This window comes from Ranitomeya variabilis, chromosome 2, assembly GCF_051348905.1.
Source record: "Ranitomeya variabilis isolate aRanVar5 chromosome 2, aRanVar5.hap1, whole genome shotgun sequence".
Taxonomy (NCBI): Eukaryota; Metazoa; Chordata; class Amphibia; order Anura; family Dendrobatidae; genus Ranitomeya; species Ranitomeya variabilis.
The window spans coordinates 263715185-263737456 of NC_135233.1; the positions used below are offsets into that span (position 1 = coordinate 263715185).

The 22272-nt window shown below is 52.6% G+C and overlaps 2 protein-coding genes across 5 annotated transcripts in view; one reads left to right on the forward strand and one right to left on the reverse strand.

Moving 5' to 3' along the window:
• LOC143805466 (complement C5-like) overlaps positions 1–7922 on the reverse strand; it is a 130047-nt gene extending 122125 nt beyond the window's left edge. Inside the window, exons 1-2 of one of the 3 annotated variants that reach the window (XM_077284880.1) lie at positions 7605–7886; positions 3867–4057 (exon numbers count right to left, since the gene is read on the reverse strand). In XM_077284880.1, coding sequence (XP_077140995.1) covers positions 3867–4017 — 151 coding nt within the window. In that variant the 5' untranslated portion in view covers positions 4018–4057; positions 7605–7886. Of the gene's footprint in view, positions 1–3866; positions 4058–7604 lie in introns of all 3 variants that reach the window. The other 2 variants (XM_077284879.1, XM_077284884.1) reach the window with 2 other exon arrangements.
• Positions 1–22272, forward strand: part of CNTRL (centriolin) — a 67447-nt gene that overhangs the window by 31934 nt on the left and 13241 nt on the right. For both annotated transcript variants that reach the window (XM_077284849.1, XM_077284850.1), the window contains 18 exons: positions 7309–7462; positions 10861–11060; positions 14308–14484; positions 14558–14671; positions 15106–15251; positions 17057–17264; positions 17743–17922; positions 18023–18202; positions 18454–18570; positions 19545–19677; positions 19761–19903; positions 20039–20222; positions 20300–20589; positions 20988–21163; positions 21238–21430; positions 21707–21837; positions 21901–22041; positions 22144–22270. In XM_077284849.1, coding sequence (XP_077140964.1) covers positions 7309–7462; positions 10861–11060; positions 14308–14484; positions 14558–14671; positions 15106–15251; positions 17057–17264; positions 17743–17922; positions 18023–18202; positions 18454–18570; positions 19545–19677; positions 19761–19903; positions 20039–20222; positions 20300–20589; positions 20988–21163; positions 21238–21430; positions 21707–21837; positions 21901–22041; positions 22144–22270 — 2994 coding nt within the window. The remainder of the gene's footprint in view (positions 1–7308; positions 7463–10860; positions 11061–14307; positions 14485–14557; positions 14672–15105; positions 15252–17056; positions 17265–17742; positions 17923–18022; positions 18203–18453; positions 18571–19544; positions 19678–19760; positions 19904–20038; positions 20223–20299; positions 20590–20987; positions 21164–21237; positions 21431–21706; positions 21838–21900; positions 22042–22143; positions 22271–22272) is intronic.

Genomic DNA, 22272 nt, shown 5'->3' on the forward strand with positions numbered 1-22272 from the left:
CCATCAATCAGCCATAAAAATAGAAAGGTCATATTGGACCTTGCCAAAAAACTTCTGAAGAAGCCGCTCAGTTCTGGTAAAGTAATTTGTGGACATATGAAACTAAGATCAACCTGTACCAGAATGACGGTAAGAAGAAAGTATGGAGAAGGCTTGGAACATCTCATGAACCAAAGCACAGCACATCCTCTGTAACACATGGTGGAGGCAGTGTGGTGACACGGGCATGTATGGCTCCCAATGGCACTGGGTCATTAGTGTTTATTGATGATGTGACAGGAGACAGAATCAGCCGGATGAGTTCTGTAGTGCACAGAGCGATACTTAATGCTCAGTTTCAACCACATGCCGCAAGTTTGATTGGACAACGCTTCACAGTACAGAGGACAAGTACTCAAAATATACTGTGAAAGCAACACGGGGGTTTAAGGCAAAGAAGTGTAATATTCTGCAATGGCCAAATCATCACCAGATCTCAACCCCATTGAGCAGCATTTCACATGCTTAACCCCTTAGTGACCAGGCCAAATTTTTCAAATCTGACTTATCACTTTGTGGCAATAAACTGGAATATTTCAACATATTCCAGAGACTTTGAGATTTTTTTTCATGACCTATTATATTTGATGATAATGGTAAGTTTAGGTCGATTTCTGTTCGGAGTTTATATTTAAAAAAAAAAAAAAAAAAAAAAAAATCAGAAATTTAACATTTCTAAAAATTACCAATTTTCAAACTTTAGCGCCGTACTAGTACTGAGCATGTCGTGCCTCCCCCTTTGATGTTGGCTCCGGCTGTTTCGTACAGCTGACATGTGCGCGCAATAGCGGTGGGTAAAATCGCGATTCACCCGCCGCTATTAACCTGTTAAATGCCGCTGTCAAACGCTGACAGCGGCATTTAACTACCGCTTCCGGCCGCGCGGCCGGAAATGAGCGCATCACCGACCACCGTCACATGATCGGGGGGTCGGCGATGCGTCAGGATGGTAATCATAGAGGTCATTGAGACCTCTATGGTTACTGATGCCTGCCTGCTGTGAGCGCCCCCCTGTGGTCGGCTCTCATGGCAAGCCTGTAATTTAGCTACATAGGAGCGATCTGATGATCGCTGCTAAGTAGCTGAGCCGATCGAGTGGTGCCAGCTTCTAGCCTCCCATGGAGGCTATTGAAGCATGGCAAAAGTTTTAAAAAAAATGTTTTTAAAAATATGACAAAAATAAAAAATATATACGGTAAGTTTAAATCACCCCCCCATCCAAAATAAAACAATAAAAAAAATCAAACCTACACATATTTGGTATCGCCGCATTCAGAATCGCCTGATCTATCAATAAAAAAAAAAAGCATTAACTTGATCGCTAAACAGCGTAGCAAGAAAAAAAATTTAAACGCCAGGATTGTTTTTTTTGTTCGCCACGACATTGCATTAAAATGCAATAATGAGCGATCAAAAGAACGTATCTGCACCAAAATGGTATCACTAAAAACGCCAGCTCGGCACACAAAAAATAAGCCCTCACCCTACCCGAGATCACGAAAAATGGAGACGCTATGGGTATCGGAAAATGGCGTGTTTTTTTTTTAGCAAAGTTTTGAATATTTTTCCACCACTTAGGTAAAAAAGAACCTAGACATGTTAGGTGTCTATGAACTCATAATGACCTGGAGAATCATAATATCAGTTTTAGCATTTAGTGAACCCAGCAAAAAGGCCAAACAAAAAACAAGATCAATAAGATAAATCCATTAGATGTCGGTTTTGCAAGCCTGCGAGAAAATCTCGCAGTACGGATGCCATACGGATTACATACGGAGGATGCCATGCGCAAAATACACTGACACACCCTGCCTACGGATCACTATTTTGGGAAAATTTCTCTACGGCCGTAAAATACAGACCGTATTGTGTGACGCCGGCCTAATTGTAACAGTAATTTTTCATTTTTTTTCCAAGGAAATTGACGAAGCTTATTTATTTTAGGAGCCTGTTCAGTCTTGAAGTTACTTATGAGACCTGCATATTGGAAAACATCCAAAAGTTGATACCATATTAAAAATAGCCCCCCTCAACATATTCTAAACTGCTGTCAGGTATTTTTATTAACCCTTCTGGTACTTTTCAGGAATTAATACAAAGGTGCATGACCGGGAAGAAAAATGTTATTTTTACCACCTAAATGTTGTTAACTTCTAAATCGGTCATTATAGTCGTTAATTGTCATGTCAATCACCAGGACCACAAAATCATGATCTCGGTACCAATGGGGGTCAAGACGGAGCCCCACACTCTTTGATCTTGATGCCTAGTCACTATTGGCAGCAGCATCTCTTAAGGTACCGTCACACTAAACGATATCGCTAGCGACCCGTGACGTTGCAGCGTCCTCGCTAGCGATATCGTTTAGTTTGACACGCAGCAGCGATCAGGATCCTGCTGTGATGTCGCTGGTCGCTGAATAAAGTCCAGAACTTTATTTGGTCGTCCGATCGCTGTGTATCGTTGTGTTTGGGTACCGTCACATTAAGCGACGCTGCAGCGATAGCGACAGCGATGCCGATCGCTGCAGCGTCGCTGTTTGATCGCTGGAGAGCTGTCACACAGACCGCTCTCCAGCGACCAACGATGCCGAGGTCCCCGGGTAACCAGGGTAAACATCGGGTTGCTAAGCGCAGGGCCGCGCTTAGTAACCCGATGTTTACCCTGGTTACCAGCGTAAAAGTTAAAAAAACAAACAGTACATGCTCACCAGCGCGTCCCCCAGCCTCTGCTTCCTGACACTGACTGAGCTCCGGCCCTAACAGCACAGCGGTGACGTCACCGCTGTGCTTTCACTTTCAGTTTAGGGCCGGCGCTCAGTCAGTGTCAGGAAGCAGAGGCTGGGGGACGCGCTGGTGAGTATGTGCTGTTTGTTTTTTTAACTTTTACGCTGGTAACCAGGGTAAACATCGGGTTACTAAGCGCGGCCCTGCGCTTAGTAACCCGATGTTTACCCTGGTTACCAGTGTAAAATATCGCTGGTATGGTTGCTTTTGCTGTCAAACACGGCGATACACGGCGACCTAGCGACCAAATAATGTGCAGACCTTCTAGCAGCGACCAGCAATTTCACAGCGGGATTCTGATCGCTGCTGCGTGTCAAATACAGCGATATCGCTCCCTAGGACGCTGCAACGTCACAGATCGCTGGCGACGTTGCTTAGTGTGACGGTACCTTTTGACACCAAAAGCAACGATACCAGCGATGTTTTACACTGGTAACCAGGGTAAACATCGGGTTACTAAGCGCAGGGCCGCGCTTAGTAACCCGATGTTTACCCTGGTTACCAGCGTAAAAGTAAAAAAAACAAACAGTACATGCTCACCTGCGCGTCCCCCAGCCTCTGCTTCCTGACACTGACTGAGCGCCGGCCCTGAAGTGAAAGTGAAAGCACAGCGGTGACGTCACCGCTGTGCTGTTAGGGCCGGCGCTCAGTCAGTGTCAGGAAGCAGAGGCTGGGGGACGCGCAGGTGAGCATGTACTGTTTGTTTTTTTTACTTTTACGCTGGTAACCAGGGTAAACATCGGGTTACTAAGCACGGCCCTGCGCTTAGCAACCCCGATGTTTACCCTGGTTACCCGGGGACCTCGGCATCGTTGGTCGCTGGAGAGCGGTCTGTGTGACAGCTCTCCAGCGATCAAACAGCGACGCTGCAGCGATCAGCATCGTTGTCGCTATCGCTGCAGCGTCGCTTAATGTGACGGTACCTTTAGTTTCAGTGGCCATGGTCTATGCCAACACCGATCGTGACTGCTGCAGCAGGGTGTCAGCTCTAGTGTACAGCTGCTGGATGTTCCCCAGTGGGGGGGGATGCTGTTCACTTACCTGAGCTAGAAGTCGGAGGTTGGTGGTCACTAGGGGTTAACACAATACTTAAGGCACAAAGATCCACAAACAAGCCACAACTGAAGTCCTCTGCAGTAAAAGCCTGGCAAAGCATCACAGAGGAGGAAACCCAACGTTTGGTGACGTCCATGGCTTCCAGATTCAGGCCGTCATTGCCTGCAAAGGATTCTCTGCAAAGTATTAAAAATGAACATTTTATTCATGGTAAAGTTAATTTGTCCAGTTACTTTTGAGCCCCTGGAATGAGGAGGCTTTGTAGAACAATGGTTGTAATTCCTAAATGTTTCACAGGATATTTTTGCTCAACCCCTTTAATAAAATCTGCAAATATACACTTAAAATGAAACCACTGATATACAATAGATTTCCAAAATAGTGGCGTACAGAGCTGAAATCATGGCGATCCGGACGCTGTCCAAATATTTCTGGACCTAACTTTATGTTCAGCCCTGTATAATGTGCACACGTGTCCATGAAGCAAGGTCCATGTAAACAGCCCTTGTATACCGTACACGTGTCCTTATAGTGGAGGTACATGGATTTGCTCATTTTTACCTCCAGACATTACTGGGTTGGCGCGGCTGGGGCTGGTGATGGAGGTCGTTACCAGCTAATTGTGCTCACATCCTGGCACGTCTGCCCCGGCACGTCTGCAGTTCCACCCCGCCATCCACTGCGCATATGAGCAGCAGCAGACAACACAAAGCTGCACAGAGGAAGGTGTCGCACTGATACCCTGTGTTTCCCTTGGGGCCCTATAGGGGGCAGACTATCTGCTGCAGGTCTGCGATGCTGCCATACAATGATGGGAATTGTAACCAACTGAATCAAACGTGTGGAGAGGCCTGTGCTGGTGATGTCTTGTGATTGTGAAGGGTCTGTTTAGAGGCCACTGTATACCAGCGCAGTACCCGGATGTGTCCCCTCCTGGTCCGTACCCCTCATGTAGCGGAGGTGGGTTAATAATTGTGCCAATCTTTTATTACCGGTGACTAAAGTAAAGGGGAGCCATGTGTGTCCCTCCTCGTGCGCCTATCTCCTGGTACCGTCCTGTCTCTCAGGTGCTTGTGACTATTGCTGCATATTGTATACTGGTTGGCTGCAGCTTATACTAATTGTTGATCCTTCTATGTAGCGTCACAGATGGACGCACGGAGGTGAGAGGAGCGGTAGAAACATGGAGGCGGCACTCCACACTGTCTTCCACATCCATTCCGATGTTTTACATGGACATCTGGCGTACAGCACCTCCATGGCGTATACTCCTGTGACATATTACATCATGCTGTGTACAAACAGTCCGTGTGATAGATCCTCAGTCGTACGAGTGATGAGTCCCACAGGGATCTATTATCCAGGATCGTAGGATGTGCAGGCAGAGTGGCTGTATGCTCTGGTCTGGGGTCTCTTTTGAGGGTGTGGGGTTAGCAGCTGGGACTGCGAGGACATTCTGGGGGTGTGGGGGTAGCTGCTGGGACTGCGGGGATGCTCTGAGGTGCAGGGGTAGCAGCTTGGACTGTGGAGATCTGGGGGTGTAGGGGTAGCGGCTGGAACTGCGCCGATGTTCTGGGGGTGTAGGGGTAGCAACTGGAACTGCGGGGATGTTCTGGGGGTGTAGGGGTAGCAACTAGAACTGCGGGGATGTTCTGGGAGTGTAGGGGTAGCAACTGGAACTGCTGGGATGTTCTGGGAGTGTAGGGGTAGCAGCTGGGACTGCGGGGATGTTCTGGGGGTGTAGGGGTAGCAACTGGAACTGCGGGGATGTTCTGGGGGTGTAGGGGTAGCAGCTTGGACTGTGGAGATCTGGGGGTGTAGGGGTAGCGGCTGGAACTGCGCCGATGTTCTGGGGGTGTAGGGGTAGCAACTGGAACTGCGGGGATGTTCTGGGGGTGTAGGGGTAGCAACTAGAACTGCGGGGATGTTCTGGGAGTGTAGGGGTAGCAACTGGAACTGCTGGGATGTTCTGGGAGTGTAGGGGTAGCAGCTGGGACTGCGGGGATGTTCTGGGGGTGTAGGGGTAGCAACTGGAACTGCGGGGATGTTCTGGGGGTGTAGGGGTAGCAGCTGGAACTGCGGGGATGTTCTGGGGGTGTAGGGGTAGCAACTGGAACTGCGGGGATGTTCTGGGGGTGTAGGGGTAGCAGCTGGAACTGCGGGGATGTTCTGGGAGTGTAGAGGTAGCAACTGGGACTGCGGGGATGTTCTGGGGGTGTAGGGGTAGCAACTGGAACTGCGGGGATGTTCTGGGAGTGTAGGGGTAGCAGCTGGAACTGCTGGGATGTTCTGGGAGTGTAGGGGTAGCAACTGGGACTGCGGGGATGTTCTGGGAGTGTAGGGGTAGCAGCTGGGACTGCGGGGATACTCTGGGGGTGTAGGGGTAGCAACTGGAACTGCGGGGATGTTCTGGGAGTGTAGGGGTAGCAGCTGGAACTGCTGGGATGTTCTGGGAGTGTAGGGGTAGCAACTGGGACTGCGGGGATGTTCTGGGAGTGTAGGGGTAGCAGCTGGGACTGCGGGGATGTTCTGGGAGTGTAGGGGTAGCAACTGGAACTGCGGGGATGTTCTGGGGGTGTAGGGGTAGCAGCTGGGACTGCGGGGATGTTCTGGGAGTGTAGGGGTAGCAGCTGGGACTGCGGGGATACTCTGGGGGTGTAGGGGTACCGGCCGGGATGCTCTGCGGTTGATGGCTAGGCCTAAGGAAATTCTCTAGGAGTGATGGCAGGGGCACACTGCAGGGATGCTGCGGGGGGTGCAGTGACTGTGGGAACACTGGGAGTGTGGGGTCAGTGGTGGGGACGCTCTTGGGGTGCAGGGTTACTGGCAGGGAGGGATGCTGTTGGGATGTGGGGGTAGCAGCAGAGACTTATGAATGCTCACACACATTGGAGGAAGGGAGGAGAATAATTCAGTTCTGGGGTGGGGGTGGGGCTGAGGAGGTGCTGGCCTGTGATTGGCTGCTGCTTTGGCTTCCTGTGTTGTGATTTCAAATCCCCAGAACTGTGTCTTCGGCTGCTTCCTTCCCGCAGGGCTGCAACTCCAGAAAGTGCCTCTCGCCCTGATATGAGGAAGTCAGGAGGGGCGATGCCCTGCAGCACAGGGGTCTGCAGCCCCAGAAGGCTCTGGCTTGTTCCTCGCTGCGGTGTGTATTCTACATGTAACCAGGCTAGAACTGCAGGGTGATGGCTGCCTGTGTTACTACACTGTGCTGACAGCTGCTCCTTGTAGTGAATCATTAACTCTGTCCCTGCCGTCATGCTCTGTGGGGTGGTGTCAAGTTTCTGATTTTTGCTCCTGTGTGCAGGTTATTGTACATGAGGTTCAGCACAGGGTGCACTGTCTGCGGGGAAGAAGTGGCCTTTATTTCACTAATGGGGCCATGCAAATGTAACTTTTTACTGAGCCTTCTATTCTTCATTCGCAGTCCCATGTAAAAGCACAGAAAGTCAGTAAAGAGCAGCAGCTGGAGATGATGGACAGACAGTATAAGCAGCTGGAGGGCCGACTGGACGACATGTTATCCCGCATCGCCAGAGAGACCGAGGAGATCAAAGACCTGGAGCAGCAGCTCACTGAAGGTAAATTAAGGCTTCTGCTAATTAAAGGGAACCTGTCACCCCGTTTTTTCAGTATGAGATAAAAATACTGTTAAATAGGGCCTGAGCTGTGCGTTACAATAGTGTACCCTGATTCCCCACCTATGCTGCCGAAATACCTTACCAGAGTCGCTGTTTTCGCCTGTCAATCAGGCTGGTCTGGTCAAATGGGCGTGGTGACATCGCTGTTTCTTCCCCCAGATCTTGCTTATCTTTCCGTTGGTGGCGTAGTGGTTTGCGCATGCCCAACTGCCGAATCCACTCGGCTTCAGGAAAATGGCCGCCGCGATCTCCATCTGCGCACGCGCGGCATCCCATGGCCATTTTCCTGAAGCCCCGTGCAGCAGAGCGCTCCATCTGCGCACGCGCGGCCTCAGGAAGATGGCCGCCCCCACGATAACCAGGGGAATAGCACAGATCGTGCTCTTTTTCTTCACCTGCACAGTGGATTTGGCAGTTGGGCATGCGCAAACCACTACACCACCAACGGAAAGATAAGCAAGATCTGGAGGAAGAAACAGCGATGTCACCACGCACATTTGACCAGACCTGCCTGATTGACAGGTGAAAACAGCGACTTTGGTAAGGTACTTCGGCAGCATAGGTGGGGAATCAGGGTACACAAAATACACTATTGTAACGCACAGCTCAGGCCCTATTTAACAGTATTTTTATCTCATACTGAAAAAACAGGGTGACAGGTTCCCTTTAAGGGCACCGCTGATTTCTAGTGATGGATAGGCGGCATTCTCAGTGATGTCACCGCTGATCTCTAGTGATGGATGGGAGGCATTCTCAGTGATGTCACCGCTGATCTCTAGTGATGGATGGGAGGCATTCTCGGTGATGTCACCGCTGATCTCTAGTGATGGATGGGAGGCATTCTCGGTGATGTCACCGCTGATCTCTAGTGATGGATAGGCGGCATTCTCAGTGATGTCACCGCTGATCTCTAGTGATGGATAGGAGGCATTCTCAGTGATGTCACCGCTGATCTCTAGTGATGGATAGGAGGCATTCTCAGTGATGTCACCGCTGATCTCTAGTGATGGATAGGAGGCATTCTCAGTGATGTCACCGCTGATCTCTAGTGATGGATAGGAGGCATTCTCGGTGATGTCACCGCTGATCTCTAGTGATGGATAGGTGGCATTCTCAGTGATGTCACTGCTGATCTCCAGTGATGGATAGGTGGCATTCTCAGTGATGTCACGGGAAGGATACCTTTATCATCCCCACCACTCACACCAATTTGTCATGAACCGGGGTTGTTTGGTTGCTCCTGGTTTTTTCTGAAAGGGATTTATCTATATCCCACTTCCCAGATCCGGTTTGGAACCTGCAGCCCTCTGGCACCCCCCTTATCCTCAGGTCAGACTGGGTACTGCACCTAGGATAATTAGTTGCCAGAAAGGCTGCCTTACTTTGCACTGGCTAATGGGCACACTACAGCGAGGGCGATACAACTACTCCCACTCAGATGGGAACAATAATTATCAACACCGCTACAAAGCCTCCCCAAACGCACAGGACAAGTTCCGCTGCCACCAGCCCCGATTTCTTAATAATTAACAGGTCCGGAGCCAACCCAGATTAGTAGCGTAATTCACTTCAGAGGATGTGACAGTACGTTATAGACCAAGGAGAGACAAAGCTAGTAATTTTATATATTTTACTTCAAAAAAGGTAGGCAATGTTTACAGAAGTATAAAAGGTATTATAAAAGTAGACAAGTCGTATGTAAAGTACAATTACAAATAAAATGGGATTAAAGTTGAAAAGAACACTTGCATTTCGTTCAGATCATTTCATCTCCCGGCTGCCCATGTGCTCAGGGGCCACATCTAGATGCATATCATACATCTGTATAGCAGCTAGACCCCGGACAAAAGACACGTGAAGACTGCTGCTTCACTCACTTGCTTCCCAGCCTCAAACCAAGGCACTCCCCTGTGGTGACCTCACTTAGAGGCTGAATCCTCACCTTTTTAGTTATGGCAGCCATTTTTATACATATCTTGCTGTATCAACCTCGTATACGAAAGACACAATGATGAGGATGTGCACCACGTCGGGGGCATTCTTTTAAGTGTAAACACGACGTAGTTACATGACCCGATTGCGGAGAAACCCGCTCCTTACACTCGTTGGGTTTAGCTTGTAGCGATTTCAGGGGGTTATAGATTTCTCGATGGATATCCAGAATATATAATCCTTATATCTCTAGCCCTGATCGGTGCCAATATGCATAACCTTGAACAAACAATAGAATTCCATGCTTTCTGTACCAGTTTTAGCCAGTATATGGTGGGTGGGGGAATGAGGAGTGTAGGGAGATCTGTCTGGCTCAGCACAGAGCCATATAAATTCCTGAGGGAGTGGGGAAGAAGTATAGGATTACACACATAGGCAGAGGGAGAAAGAGTGGCTTAGGCTACTTTCACACATCAGGTTTTTGCCGTCAGGCACAATCCGGCGAATTTGGGGAAAAAACGGATCCGTTTTTTTTTTCCGCCTGATCTGTTTGTTTTTTCTCATAGAGTTGTATTACTGCCGTATTATACCTAATGGCCACATTTTTCATCCGTTTTTTGCTGGATCTGTCTAAAATTAGTTTTCCGGCGGACAGAGAAAACGTTCATAGGAATGTTTTTTTCTGTCCGGCGAAAAAACTCCCAGCAACTGATCCGGCGAAAATCCTATGAAATGTGAAGTGACATAATGGATCCGGACTCCGATTTCTTTCTTTCTCTCTCTCTCTCTCCCTTCCCCACCCCCTCCATTCTCAGTGATGTCACCTCTGATCCCTAGTTTGTGTGTATCTCTTGGCGGAGTGGATGACTATCTCGTAGGATGATTGGAGAGTGCTGCTCTGGGAGTTGTAGTACATCTGGTCCCTGTGTCTGATTTGATTGCTGTGCTGTGTGAATTATTATGGTGGCTGCTGTGCGATCTCGTCCTTTGTATCTTAATGTGTGTAGTCTGAGTAAGGAATCCTGCTCATTCTCCTGTGGACCTGGTGTAGATCCTGAGCGATCCTCCCTCTCTCCAGAGCAGGAACGAGCCTAGAGCACTGTGTATAGCTCTATCTCTGACGCTGATCACTGGCGCAGCACCCAGCATGTTACGAACATGCTGCACTCCTCTCTGTCAGCCCAGTGGAAGTGAGTGGAGGATAAGACACGATGGCACAGAATAGTGACCGCATCTCTGAAGGTGACCTTAAGGATAATACTGGATGTAACAGAATAGTGATCACCGCTCTGAAGGTGACCATTTCAGGCTGCTACACTTACAGAGCTCTGGCGATGATAATCCTGTGGACTTGTGGTCTATTGGCCCTTTATCCGCTCACATTTGTCTTTGTGCCTTACTTTTAGGCCAGATAGCGGCGAATGAAGCCCTGAAGCGAGACCTGGAGGGTATTATTTCGGGCTTGCAGGAATACCTGGAGAGCGTGAAGGGACAAGCCAAGCAAGCACATGACGAGTGCCGGACCCTGCAGTCCGAGCGGGAGGTTCTGCTGCAGCGATTGGAGGAGCTGGAGGCTGCTGCTCAGGAGGCCGACCACATGAGGAAGGTAGGGGCCCTTCTTCAACACACCCGCCAGAGAGCCTGCCCTGGTCAGTGACTGCCGCCAGGGCTCATGATACTCCACATGATTCTCGGGGAGCAGACAGACCTGATTTACCTCTGTCCTGATGTGATGAGATACAGTGGCATGTCAAAGTTTGGGCACCCCTGGTCAAAATTACTGTTATTGTGAACAGTTAAAGGGAACCTGTCACCGCCCCAGTCGTTTAAAACTAAAAGAGCCACCTTGTGCAGCAGTAATGCTTCATTCTGACCAGGTGGCTCTTTTAGTTCTGGGTGCTGTAACTAGAGAAATAATCAGTTTTATAATTTGTCAGAAATACCTGGTCTTCAGTCAAGGAGGCCGGTGTTTCCCCCCTGCTTTAGACCGCACACAGCTGTCACTCACATCTTCTTGGCGCCGGGCGCCGCCTCCTCCTCACCGCTGTTTTGAAAATAGCCGGCGCCTGCGCTCTTTCCCCTGCCTGGTGCAGGCGCAGTGAGTGCTGCCCATCTTTCCTCATATGCAGTCCAGCTGACTGCGCCTGCGCGGCCGCCCTGCCTGTGAATCCTAGCCCCGCAATGTGAAAAAATCATGCTCTCTGCGGGGCTGGGAATCTGCTACATAGCAGCGATCATCAGATCACTGCTATGCAGCAGAAATGCAGGCGTGCTGTGAGCGCCGACCACAGGGTGGCGCTCACAGCTACCGGGGATCAGTAACCATAGAGGTCTCAAGGACCTCTATGGTTACACTGCAGAAGCATCGCTCAACCCCGATCATGTGACGGGGGTCGGCGATGCGCTCATTTCCGCCCGCCAGTTAAATGCCTCTGTCTGCATTTGACAGCGGCATTTAACTAGTTAATAGCCGCGGGTGAATCGTGATTTCACCCGCCGCTATTGCGGGCACATGTCAGCTGTTCAAAACAGCTGACATGTCCCGGCTTTGATGCGGGCTCACCGCCGGAGCCCTGCATCAAAGCGGGGTTCTGACCTCGGACGTACTATCCTGTCCGAGGTCAGAAAGGGGTTAATTAGCCTGTTAGGGTGACGGCTTGTTCACCATCATTGTTAGGAAAGGCTGGGTGATGCAAATTTCCCAGCTTTATAAAAACCCAGCCTCCTCTAACCTTGTGCCAAAAAATAGCAGCCATAGGTTCTTCTAAACAGCTGCCAAGCACTCTGAAAATGGTGGAGGCCCACAAAGCAGGAGGAGGCTAGAAGAAGATAGCAAAGCGTTTTCAAGTTGCCTTTTCCTCAGTTTGGAATCTGATTAAGAAATGTCAGTTAAAGGGAACCTATCACCCCGTTTTTTAAAGATTAGATAAAAATAGTGTGAAATAGGGGCAGAACTGGGCTTTACATTACTGCCTTTTTGGTGCCTTTACACCCCCGTTAGGCTGCCCAAATACCTTTGTGAAGTGGCCGTTTTCTGCTGTCACTCAAGTTGGTCAGGTCGGATGGGCGTGGTCACAGCGCTGTTTGTCCCCCAGGATCCTGCTCATCATTACGTTGGTGGCGTAGTGGTGTGCGCATGTCCAGCAGGCGAATCCACTGCCCAGGAGATGAATAACAGCGCGGTCTTCGCTATTCAGCCGTTTACCGGTGGGCGCGGCCATCTTTCCTGTGGCCGCGCCTGCGCAGATGGAGCGCTCTGCTGCCCGGGGCTTCAGGAAAATGGCCGCAGGATTCCGCGCGTGCGCAGATGGAGATGATGAGCAGGATCCTGGGGGACAAACAGCGCTGTGACCACGCCCATCCGACCTGACCAACTTGAGTGACAGCAGAAAACGGCCACTTCACAAAGGTATTTGGGCAGCCTAACGGGGGTGTAAAGGCACCAAAAAGGCAGTAATGTAAAGCCCAGCTCTGCCCCTATTTCACACTATTTTTATCTAATCTTTAAAAAACGGGGTGATAGGTTCCCTTTAACAGGAACAGTGGAGGTCAAGTCATGGTCTGGAAGACCAAGCAAAATTTCAGTGAGAGCTGCTGGTAGGATTGCTGGAGAGGCAAATCAGAACCCCCGCTTGACTGCAAAAAACCTTCAGAAAGATTTAGCAGACTCTGGAGTTGTGGTACATTGTTCTACTGTTCAGGGACACCTGCACAAATATGGCCTTCATGGAAGAGTCGTCAGAAGAAAACCTCTCCTGCGCCCTCAGCATAACATTCAGCATCAGCGGTATGTAAAAGAACATCTAAACAAGGCTGATGCATTTTGGAAACCAGTCCTGTGGATCAGGGTAAAATAGAACTTCTTTGGCCTTAATGATCAAAGGTATGTGTGGAGAGAAAAAAGGGCACAGAATTTCAGGAAAAGAACATCTTGCCAACCATTAAGCATGGGGGTGGATCAATCATGCTTTGGGATTGTGTTGCAGCCAATGGCACGGGGAACATTTAACGGGTAGAGAGAAGAATGGATTCAATGAAATTTCAACATGAAAATAACAGCATCTGTAAAAAAGCTGAAGTTTAAAAGAGAATGACTTCTACAAATGGATAATGATCTTAAACACAAATCAAAATCCACGTCCGACTACCTCCAAAAGGCACAAGCTGAAGGTTTTACAATGGCCCTCACAGTCCCCTGATCTAAACATCATTGGAAATCTGTGTCTAGACTTCAAAAGAGCAGTGCAGGCAAGATGACCCAGGAATCTCACAGAACTGAAAGAATTTTACAAAGAAGAATGGGAGAAAATCCCTCAAACAAGAATTGAGACTCTTGGCTGCTACAAAAAGCATTTACAAGCTTTGATACTTGCAAAAGCCGGTGCTACCAGGCACTAACGTTGCAGGGTACTCAAACTTTTGCATCTGACCATTTTCCTTTTAGTAATTTTTTAAAAATGTATGTATATTTATTTCCCCTAAAATACAAAGGAAATGTGTCCTCTTTAACTTTTAGGCCTTTTAGAGATCATTTCATCTTCAATTTGCTTAACTGTTCACAATAACAGTAATTTTGACCAGAGTAATTTTGACCAGAGGTGCCCAAATTTTATGTGCCACTGTACAGTCGTCTGTTAGATGTAACCCTAAATCCAGACTGATATATTATAACAAACCATGTGGGTAGGAGAGGGACTACAGCACGTGTGTAGTTCACTGAGGAGATAGAAAGGGGGATATGTTGAAAATGAAGGTTTCCCACCTAGTCTGGCTACAGCGAGTTCAGATGTCCTGTGACCTGAGTTCTGTGAGATGGCGCTGATACCTGTCATCTCTCCTTTTTTTGGTTGCAGGAGGTCGAAGATTTGGAACAGGCCCTGCAGGAACAGCAAGAAGTGAACGAGGCGCTGCAGCAGGCGCAGGGAGATCTCCGCTCCTATGAAGGTCAGCTGGAGTCCCAGATGAGGGCACGAGATGCCGAGATCACCCAGCTGAATCAGGAGCTGGAGCAGTGGAAGAGGCAGCAGCACGTAAGCCAGGGCGAGCTGGGGCGCAGGCTGCGAGCACTCGGCATGGAGGAAGTTATGTCTAATATTATTACAGGCCGACCACTCTGCATGGAAAGCTGAGCTGGAGAGCGCCCGCACCGAAGCCCACCAGTTACAGGAGCAGGAAAAGGACCACAAGAAGCTTATGTCCCAAGTCCTACAGCTGCAGGTAAATCTCGGAGAGTCCATGCAACCAGCTCAGGAGTCCTGTCCGGGGGTGGGGGTCCACATCACTGAGCCTATGATCGAATGGATAATTAGTTCTGCACCAGCACAATAGTGAGTGCACCTCTGGAGTATAATGCAGGATGTAACTCAGGATCAGTAATGTATGTGCACAGTGACTGCACCAGCAGAATAGTGAGTGCAGCTCTGGGGTATAATGCAAGATGTAACTCAGGATCAGTGCAGGATAAGTAGTGTAATGTATGTACACAGTGACTGCACCAGCAGAGTAGTGAGTGCAGCTCTGGAGTATAATACAGGAAGCCGTAGGACTAATAAGAGTTGAGGGTGTATTATTCGGCGGTCTCGGACACTTTGTGTTACATTGATATTACTTGTTGGCCTCTCTCCTATGTTGTACATTTCCTTTTTCCTCAGCATGAGAATGGTTTGTTGGTGTCGCAGGTGGAGAGTCTCCATGATCAGCTTCGTGCTGCTGAAGACCACCTGGTGCATCCAGAGCAGATCAGTGCCCGGGTGTCCGAGCTAAAGAGAAAACTGCAGACCGGAGTGGGGGAGCTGCGGTGCGTCAGTGTCAATTGCACTTATTGTACTTGCATAAGGGGTTAAGTCCTGCAAATATTCACCACCAGACAGGACCACTTGCCTCCGGAGTCCTGTACAGACTATAATGTCCACAACGCTCATCTGTCACTGGTCAGCTAATCACAAGCAGTATGGAAGTGCCTTAACCACAGAGCTGCCAGTTAGCCCCATACACTGCCTCCTTGCCTCTGTCTCTCTGGGACTGGGCTCTGTGCAGTCCCTCGCCTCTGCCTCTCTGGGGCGGGGCTGTGTGCGGCGCCTCGCCTCTGCCTCTCCGGGGCGGGGCTGTGTGCGGCGCCTCGCCTCTGCCTCTCCGGGGCGGGGCTGTGTGCGGCGCCTCGCCTCTGCCTCTCCGGGGCGGGGCTGTGTGCGGCGCCTCGCCTCTGCCTCTCCGGGGCGGGGCTGTGTGCGGCGCCTCGCCTCTGCCTCTCCGGGGCGGGGCTGTGTGCAGCCCCTCACCTCTGCCTCTCCGGGGCAGGGCTGTGTGCGGCCCCTCGCCTCTGCCTCTCCGGGGCAGGGCTGTGTGCGGCCCCTCGCCTCTGCCTCTCCGGGGCAGGGCTGTGTGCGGCCCCTCGCCTCTGCTTCTCCGGGGCGGGGCTGTGTGCGGCCCCTCGCCTCTGCCTCTCCGGGGCGGGGCTGTGTGCGGCCCCTCGCCTCTGCCTCTCCGGGGCGGGGCTGTGTGCGGCGCCTCTGCCTCTCCGGGGCGGGGCTGTGTGCGGCGCCTCTGCCTCTCCGGGGCGGGGCTGTGTGCGGCCCCTCGCCTCTGCCTCTCCGGGGCGGGGCTGTGTGCGGCCCCTCGCCTCTCCGGGGCGGGGCTGTGTGCGGCGCCTCGCCTCTGCCTCTCCGGGGCGGGGCTGTGTGCGGCCCCTCGCCTCTGCCTCTCCGGGGCGGGGCTGTGTGCGGCCCCTCGCCTCTGCCTCTCCGGGGCGGGGCTGTGTGCGGCCCCTCGCCTCTGCCTCTCCGGGGCGGGGCTGTGTGCGGCCCCTCGCCTCTGCCTCTCCGGGGCGGGGCTGTGTGCGGCCCCTCGCCTCTGCCTCTCCGGGGCGGGGCTGTGTGCGGCCCCTCGCCTCTGCCTCTCCGGGGCGGGGCTGTGTGCGGCCCCTCGCCTCTGCCTCTCCGGGGCGGGGCTGTGTGCGGCCCCTCGCCTCTGCCTCTCCGGGGCGGGGCTGTGTGCGGCCCCTCGCCTCTGCCTCTCCGGGGCGGGGCTGTGTGCGGCCCTTCGCCTCTGCCTCTCCGGGGCGGGGCTGCATGCGGCCCCTCGCCTCTGCCTCTCCGGGGCGGGGCTGCGTGCGGCCCCTCGCCTCTGCCTCTCCGGGGCGGGGCTGCGTGCGGCCCCTCGCCTCTGCCTCTCCGGGGCGGGGCTGCGTGCGGCCCCTCGCCTCTGCCTCTCCGGGGCGGGGCTGCGTGCGGCCCCTCGCCTCTGCCTCTCCGGGGCGGGGCTGCGTGCGGCCCCTCGCCTCTGCCTCTCCGGGGCAGGGCTGTGTGCGGACCCTCGCCTCTGCAGGTCACACACCGTTCACCGTGAGGATGTGTATACTTTTATCTGATGTCTATATAGTGAGTGGGCATGCACAGAAATTGTCTGTGCACTGGTAATGCCGGACTGGTGGAGGTTCTTGATTATTGGACTATTTATTACACTGTTACAACTGTGGTCCAGCCATACATTTGCAGACACGACAGTGCTCCCATGTCACCCCTGTGGGGCCGATGCTGTGGAGTTGCCTTCGGCTGTACACGGGTGACGCCTGTAGGATCCCTAACTTCTACATCTTGCTGTCAGGTGTTCGGGGCCATCTGATGTCCTGGGGCAGAACCTCATGGAACTGCAGAGACAGATCGGTCAGATCCTTCAGAAATCAGAAAAGGAGAAGAGTGAGGTGCAGGAGCGGCACAGGAAGCTGCAGGAGGAGGTGGCTGCCCTCCAGGAGCGCGCCCGTCAGGCTCCCGATGACTATAAGAGGGCATGTAACAAGGCAGTAGATGCCAAGGTGAGGGCTGTCAGTGAAACAAACCTTTATAAACCTGTCCTGACCCAGTCCTCGTACAGCTGATGGCATTGTTAGTGAGTCATTTGGGGAAATCCAGGGCATCTGTACAAAACTGAAGGCTCATTCAGATGTTCAAGCTCGGACCAGCCGCATCACCCCTGAATGAACTTCATATAATTCTGAAGCTGTCACGCTGAGGTCAGGAGACCCGCGGCTAATCTGAGCTCAGTGTGGCACAGACATCTGCATGAGCCCTGACACTGTGTTACGATGTGTCAGTGCAATCTGTGATCAGAAATCTTTATGCCACAGAGGAGACTGGATACGACTGTAACAAAATCTCAGCTGTGAGTATTCATAGTGACAAGTGGAGAAATGGAAAATGGTGAGGATCTGCAATAAGATCCACCATGCACAGGCGATGGTATGTTGACTCTTTAATCAATGAAGGAATAAAATATGTTTTTCTTACCCGCAGCTTCAGCTGGAGAAGCGACAGCACGAGGCAGCGCAATGGCAGCTGGAGAACCAGGTCCGGCAGCTGACCGAGAAGCTCAACACCATGGAGGAGATACAAAGCCTGGCTGACCAGCAGCTGCTGGAGGCTGAGGAAGAGCGGGAGAGGCTGCTGGCGGAGCTGCATGATCTGGAGGCAGAGGTTAAGCAACCCCCCCACCACAACCAAATCCTATGCTTCCCCTTCTATTTTGTACACTGGGAGCTCCTCCTATATTGTACTGACATATTCTGTAATGTAGAAGAGAATGGAGGGTTCCCGGGCACAGCAGGAGCTCTCCGGAGTGGACCATGAGCTGAAGGAGCTGAAGAGGGCCGTAGCCACGTCCGACAAGATGGCTGCCTCCGAGCTGACCAACACCAAAGAACAACTGAGGACCCTGCACGGCACCGTTCTCCAGATGAACAAGGAGCGGGCTGAGGTAAGGAAGTGACAGTAGGAGACACTGAGGAACAGAACAAATCCAGGGACATTGACTGCTAAATAAAGTGCTCAGATCTCGGGCCCCGGGACAGCCTCATGAGGTTCAGATCACATTTACATTGCATTTCTTTTGTCAATGATGGTTATCTAATCTGACTCTCCAGCTGTTGGCAAACTACAACTCCCAGCATGCCTTGAGAGCCACAGACTGATCTAAATAACTGAATATGTTGTTGTTTTTTTTTCCAGGAGATGCAGGAAGCAGAGAGCTACAACTCCCAGGCTGCTCAGGCTGCTCGAGATCTAGTTAAAGCAGAGGCAGAGATAGAATTACTTCAGGAACTGCTCCACGACAAGGAGAAACAGGTGCCATACCATGATTCGGTACTGCAGGGAGGGGACAGCTGCACAGGGCCTGATACTGCATGGGAGGGGACAGCTGCACAGGGACCCCGCCACAGGGCCCGGTACTGCAGGAGAGGGAACGGCTGCACAGGGACCCCGCCACCAGGCCTGGTACTGCAGGGGAGGGGACGGCTGCACAGGGACCCCGCCACCAGGCCTGGTACTGCAGGGGAGGGGACGGCTGCACAGGGACCCCGCCACAGAGCCCGATACTGCAGGGGAGGGGACGGCTGCACAGGGACCCCGCCACAGGGCCCGATACTGCAGGGGAGGCAACGGCTGCACTGGGACCCCACCATAGGGCCCGGTACTGCAGGGGAGGGGACGGCTGCACTGGAACCCGTTACAGGGCCCGGTACTGCAGGGGAGGGGACGGCTGCACAGGGCCCCTGCCACAGGGCCCAATACTGCAGGGGAGAGGACGGCTGCACAGGGACCCTGCCACAGGGCCCAATACTGCAGGGGAGAGGACGGCTGCACAGGGGCCCAATACTGCAGGGGAGAGGACGGCTGCACAGGGACCCTGCCACAGAGCCCGGTTCTGCAGGGAAGGGGATGGCTGCACAGGGACCCAGCCACAAGGCCTGATACTGCAGGGGAAGGGATGGCGGCAAAGGGACCCCGCCACAGGGCCCGGTACTGCAGGGGAGGGAACGGCTGCACTGGGACCCCGCCACGGGGCCTGGTACTGCAGGGGAGGGGATGGCTGCACAGGGACCCCGCCACAGGGCCTGGTACTCCAGGAGAGGGAACGGCTGCACTGGGACCCCGCCACAGGACCCGGTACCGCAGGGGAGGGGATGGCTGCACAGGAGCCCAGTCCTGGTGTGTGGTCACACATGTATACAGAGCATACGCTGCCTTGTCTAGAGACTGTATAACGTGGGGTGGAGGGATATGCCTTGTGTGTGTCACAGCCTCCTCTTTTGTCACAGTTGCAGGATGCAGACCCAGGACTCGCTGTTTCCAACTCTCAGCGGCTGCAGATCCATCGATTGAACGATGCTGTGCGGAAACAACAGTCTGAGATGGATCGCCTCCGACACCTGCTGGAGCATGCGCGAGTGGGTAGGACCCCAATATCTGCTGTTATCGCTGCCTGTGGTGCTGATGACTGCGGTTCCTGTGTATAATGTCTCTGCCTCCTGTAGATAACATCGGGGAGATGGAGAATCTGCTTGATGAGATCCAGTCTCTGAGACATGCTCTCCGCCGTCAGAGCACTGACCTCACCAATATGGCTGACGCATTCCACAGAAAGGGTTACTGGTGTTACCTGCAGGCCTCGTGTAACGTAAGTCAAGTATATAGAAAGCGCCCATTATACTGCGTTGTTATTGAGGCCCCTGATTCACCTGAAGGGGAATGTGTCGTCTCCCTGTCTGCTGACTGGGCAATATTCACGACTTTCACATGTTTCTCCTTTCAGAATTCTGGTCGTGATTCTCTGAGCACGAAAGACTCCGGGGTCAGTTTACATTGTCCGATGACGTCCTCGCCGTCCAAAAGGCGTAACTACAACCAGCGGCATGGGCAGGAGGAGGCACCAGCTGCCGGGCACTGGGCATACTCGCCGGTGCGTCCTGCTGGCACCCGTTGTCACAGTGATAAAGGTGGGCCCTGCAGTCATCACAGGGTAGATGAGCAGTCTTTTCCCTCCTGGTAACTCTCATAATGCTTCTCTGTGCAGGTGCTGAGGCTGACAGTGACAACGATGTGCCACCCTCCTGTCACTTTATTGCTCCTCCTGGCTCTGTTATTTATACAATATTCCCAGACGGTACTCCGGTGCCACCTGGTACTGTCATCTATGGCCCTCCTCCACCCTCTGAGGGTAGGCCTCTGGCTCCTGGAACTGTTATTTATGGCCCCCCTCCTATCGGCTCTCAGGTTGTGTCTGGACCCCCTCCACCACAGTTCACCATTCCAGTCATCCCAGCTGGCGTCCTCCACTGCAACGTGTCTGTGCACCATGATTTGGTATGTGTAGTAATATCCCCGCTAGTCCGCCAGCCCCAAACTGCCACTCTGCTAGTCTGCCAGAGCCCCGTCGCGCTGCTAGTCTGCCAGAGCCCCGTCGCGCTGCTAGTCTGCCGGAGCCCCGCCCCGTCGCGCTGCTAGTCTGCCGGAGCACCGCCCCGTCGCGCTACTAGTCTGCCAGAGCCCCGCCCCGTCGCGCTACTAGTCTGCTGGAGCCCCGCCCCGTCGTGCTACTAGTCTGCTGGAGCCCCGCCCCATCGCGCTGCTAGTCTGCCGGAGCACCGCCCCGTCGCGCTACTAGTCTGCCAGAGCCCCGCCCCGTCGTGCTACTAGTCTGCTGGAGCCCCGCCCTGTCGCTTTGCTTCTGATATTTGTCTCTCGCTCTGCTGCCTTTACAGGAGAATGAACTTTCCCGCCTTGAGGACATCGTTGATCACTTGAGGTTTCGGCTACACAAAGAGAAGCGTCTGAAGGCAACACTGAAGGATGACGTAACGGTCCTGGAGAGTCATAGAGAGGCACTGAGGAGGGAGGTCGAGGAACTACAAGACTGTGCCAAAAAACGCAAGCGCAAGTATGTGATGCTGTAGCGCCACCTGAGCTTCGACAGACACCATCTGAACACCAAACTGTGATGTCTTAATGCAGGAACTTTGTGGACGGTCATGTGGAGAGTCTGATGCTGGAGCTGCAGCTGGAGCGCTCCCTGGAGCATCACGACAACATAGAGGACGAAATCGATTGTGTTGAGAAAACCCTCCAGAAACGAAGAGTGGAGCTGCGAGAAGCCGACCGACTGCTGGCGGAGGCGGAGAGCGAGCTGAAGGACGCGCGGGAGAAGGTGCGGACCCCACTGTCATCTGTTGTAGGGCCGCTGCAGTCCTATGTGAATACGCACAATCGTTCTAATAGACTTTGGCCTTCTATTCATTTCCAAGAACTCTGCTTCCTGTCAGCGACTGGAATTACAATTTATGTTGATAGGCTGCAAATCCTCCGTGAACTGGTGCTTCTTAGTGTCCTCGTCAGTGCTGCTGACTGAACCATCATCTCTACTGTCAGATGTGATCGGATTAGGGAGCCTCTGAAGCCACGTTTTGTTTTTTTATTCTTCTAGACAATGGATGTAGTTGAAAAGCACAATGTAACGAAGAAGCAGCTGTGTGCGGCAGAGAGTGAGGCGGAGGAGCTGGAGCGGAGGGCGCAGGAGACGGCGGTGACCCTGGTGAAGGCAGACCAGCAGCTGCGGTAAGCAGAGAAGAGTCGGGTGTCTCTGCTCAGGATGGTAGCAATGACATGTGACGTTCATAGGATGCTGCAGACCAATGCCCGGGACCTGGAGCAGCACAAAAGCGCGCAGGAGGCCGTCCTGCAGGGGATAAACAGCATCGTGGCCGCCAAGGATGCAGAGTTCCAGTCCCTAAACAGCAAAATGGAAGTCATGACAGAAAGGTGAGCGGTGCCTGCTCCCGGCCCCCCTGGTCCATGCCGCTGTGAGGTCACAGCTCCATCCGAGGCGTTTCTCATCCATCTTCATTTTGTTGGATATTTCAGTCTTCAAAAACTGCAAGAAGAAATCCGAGTGGCCGAGTGTAAGGAAGAGGAAAATGACCAGGCGCTGAGAGAGGCCGAAAACCTCGTGGTGGAGAAGCGGAGCATCCTGGACCAGCTTCACTGCCAGGT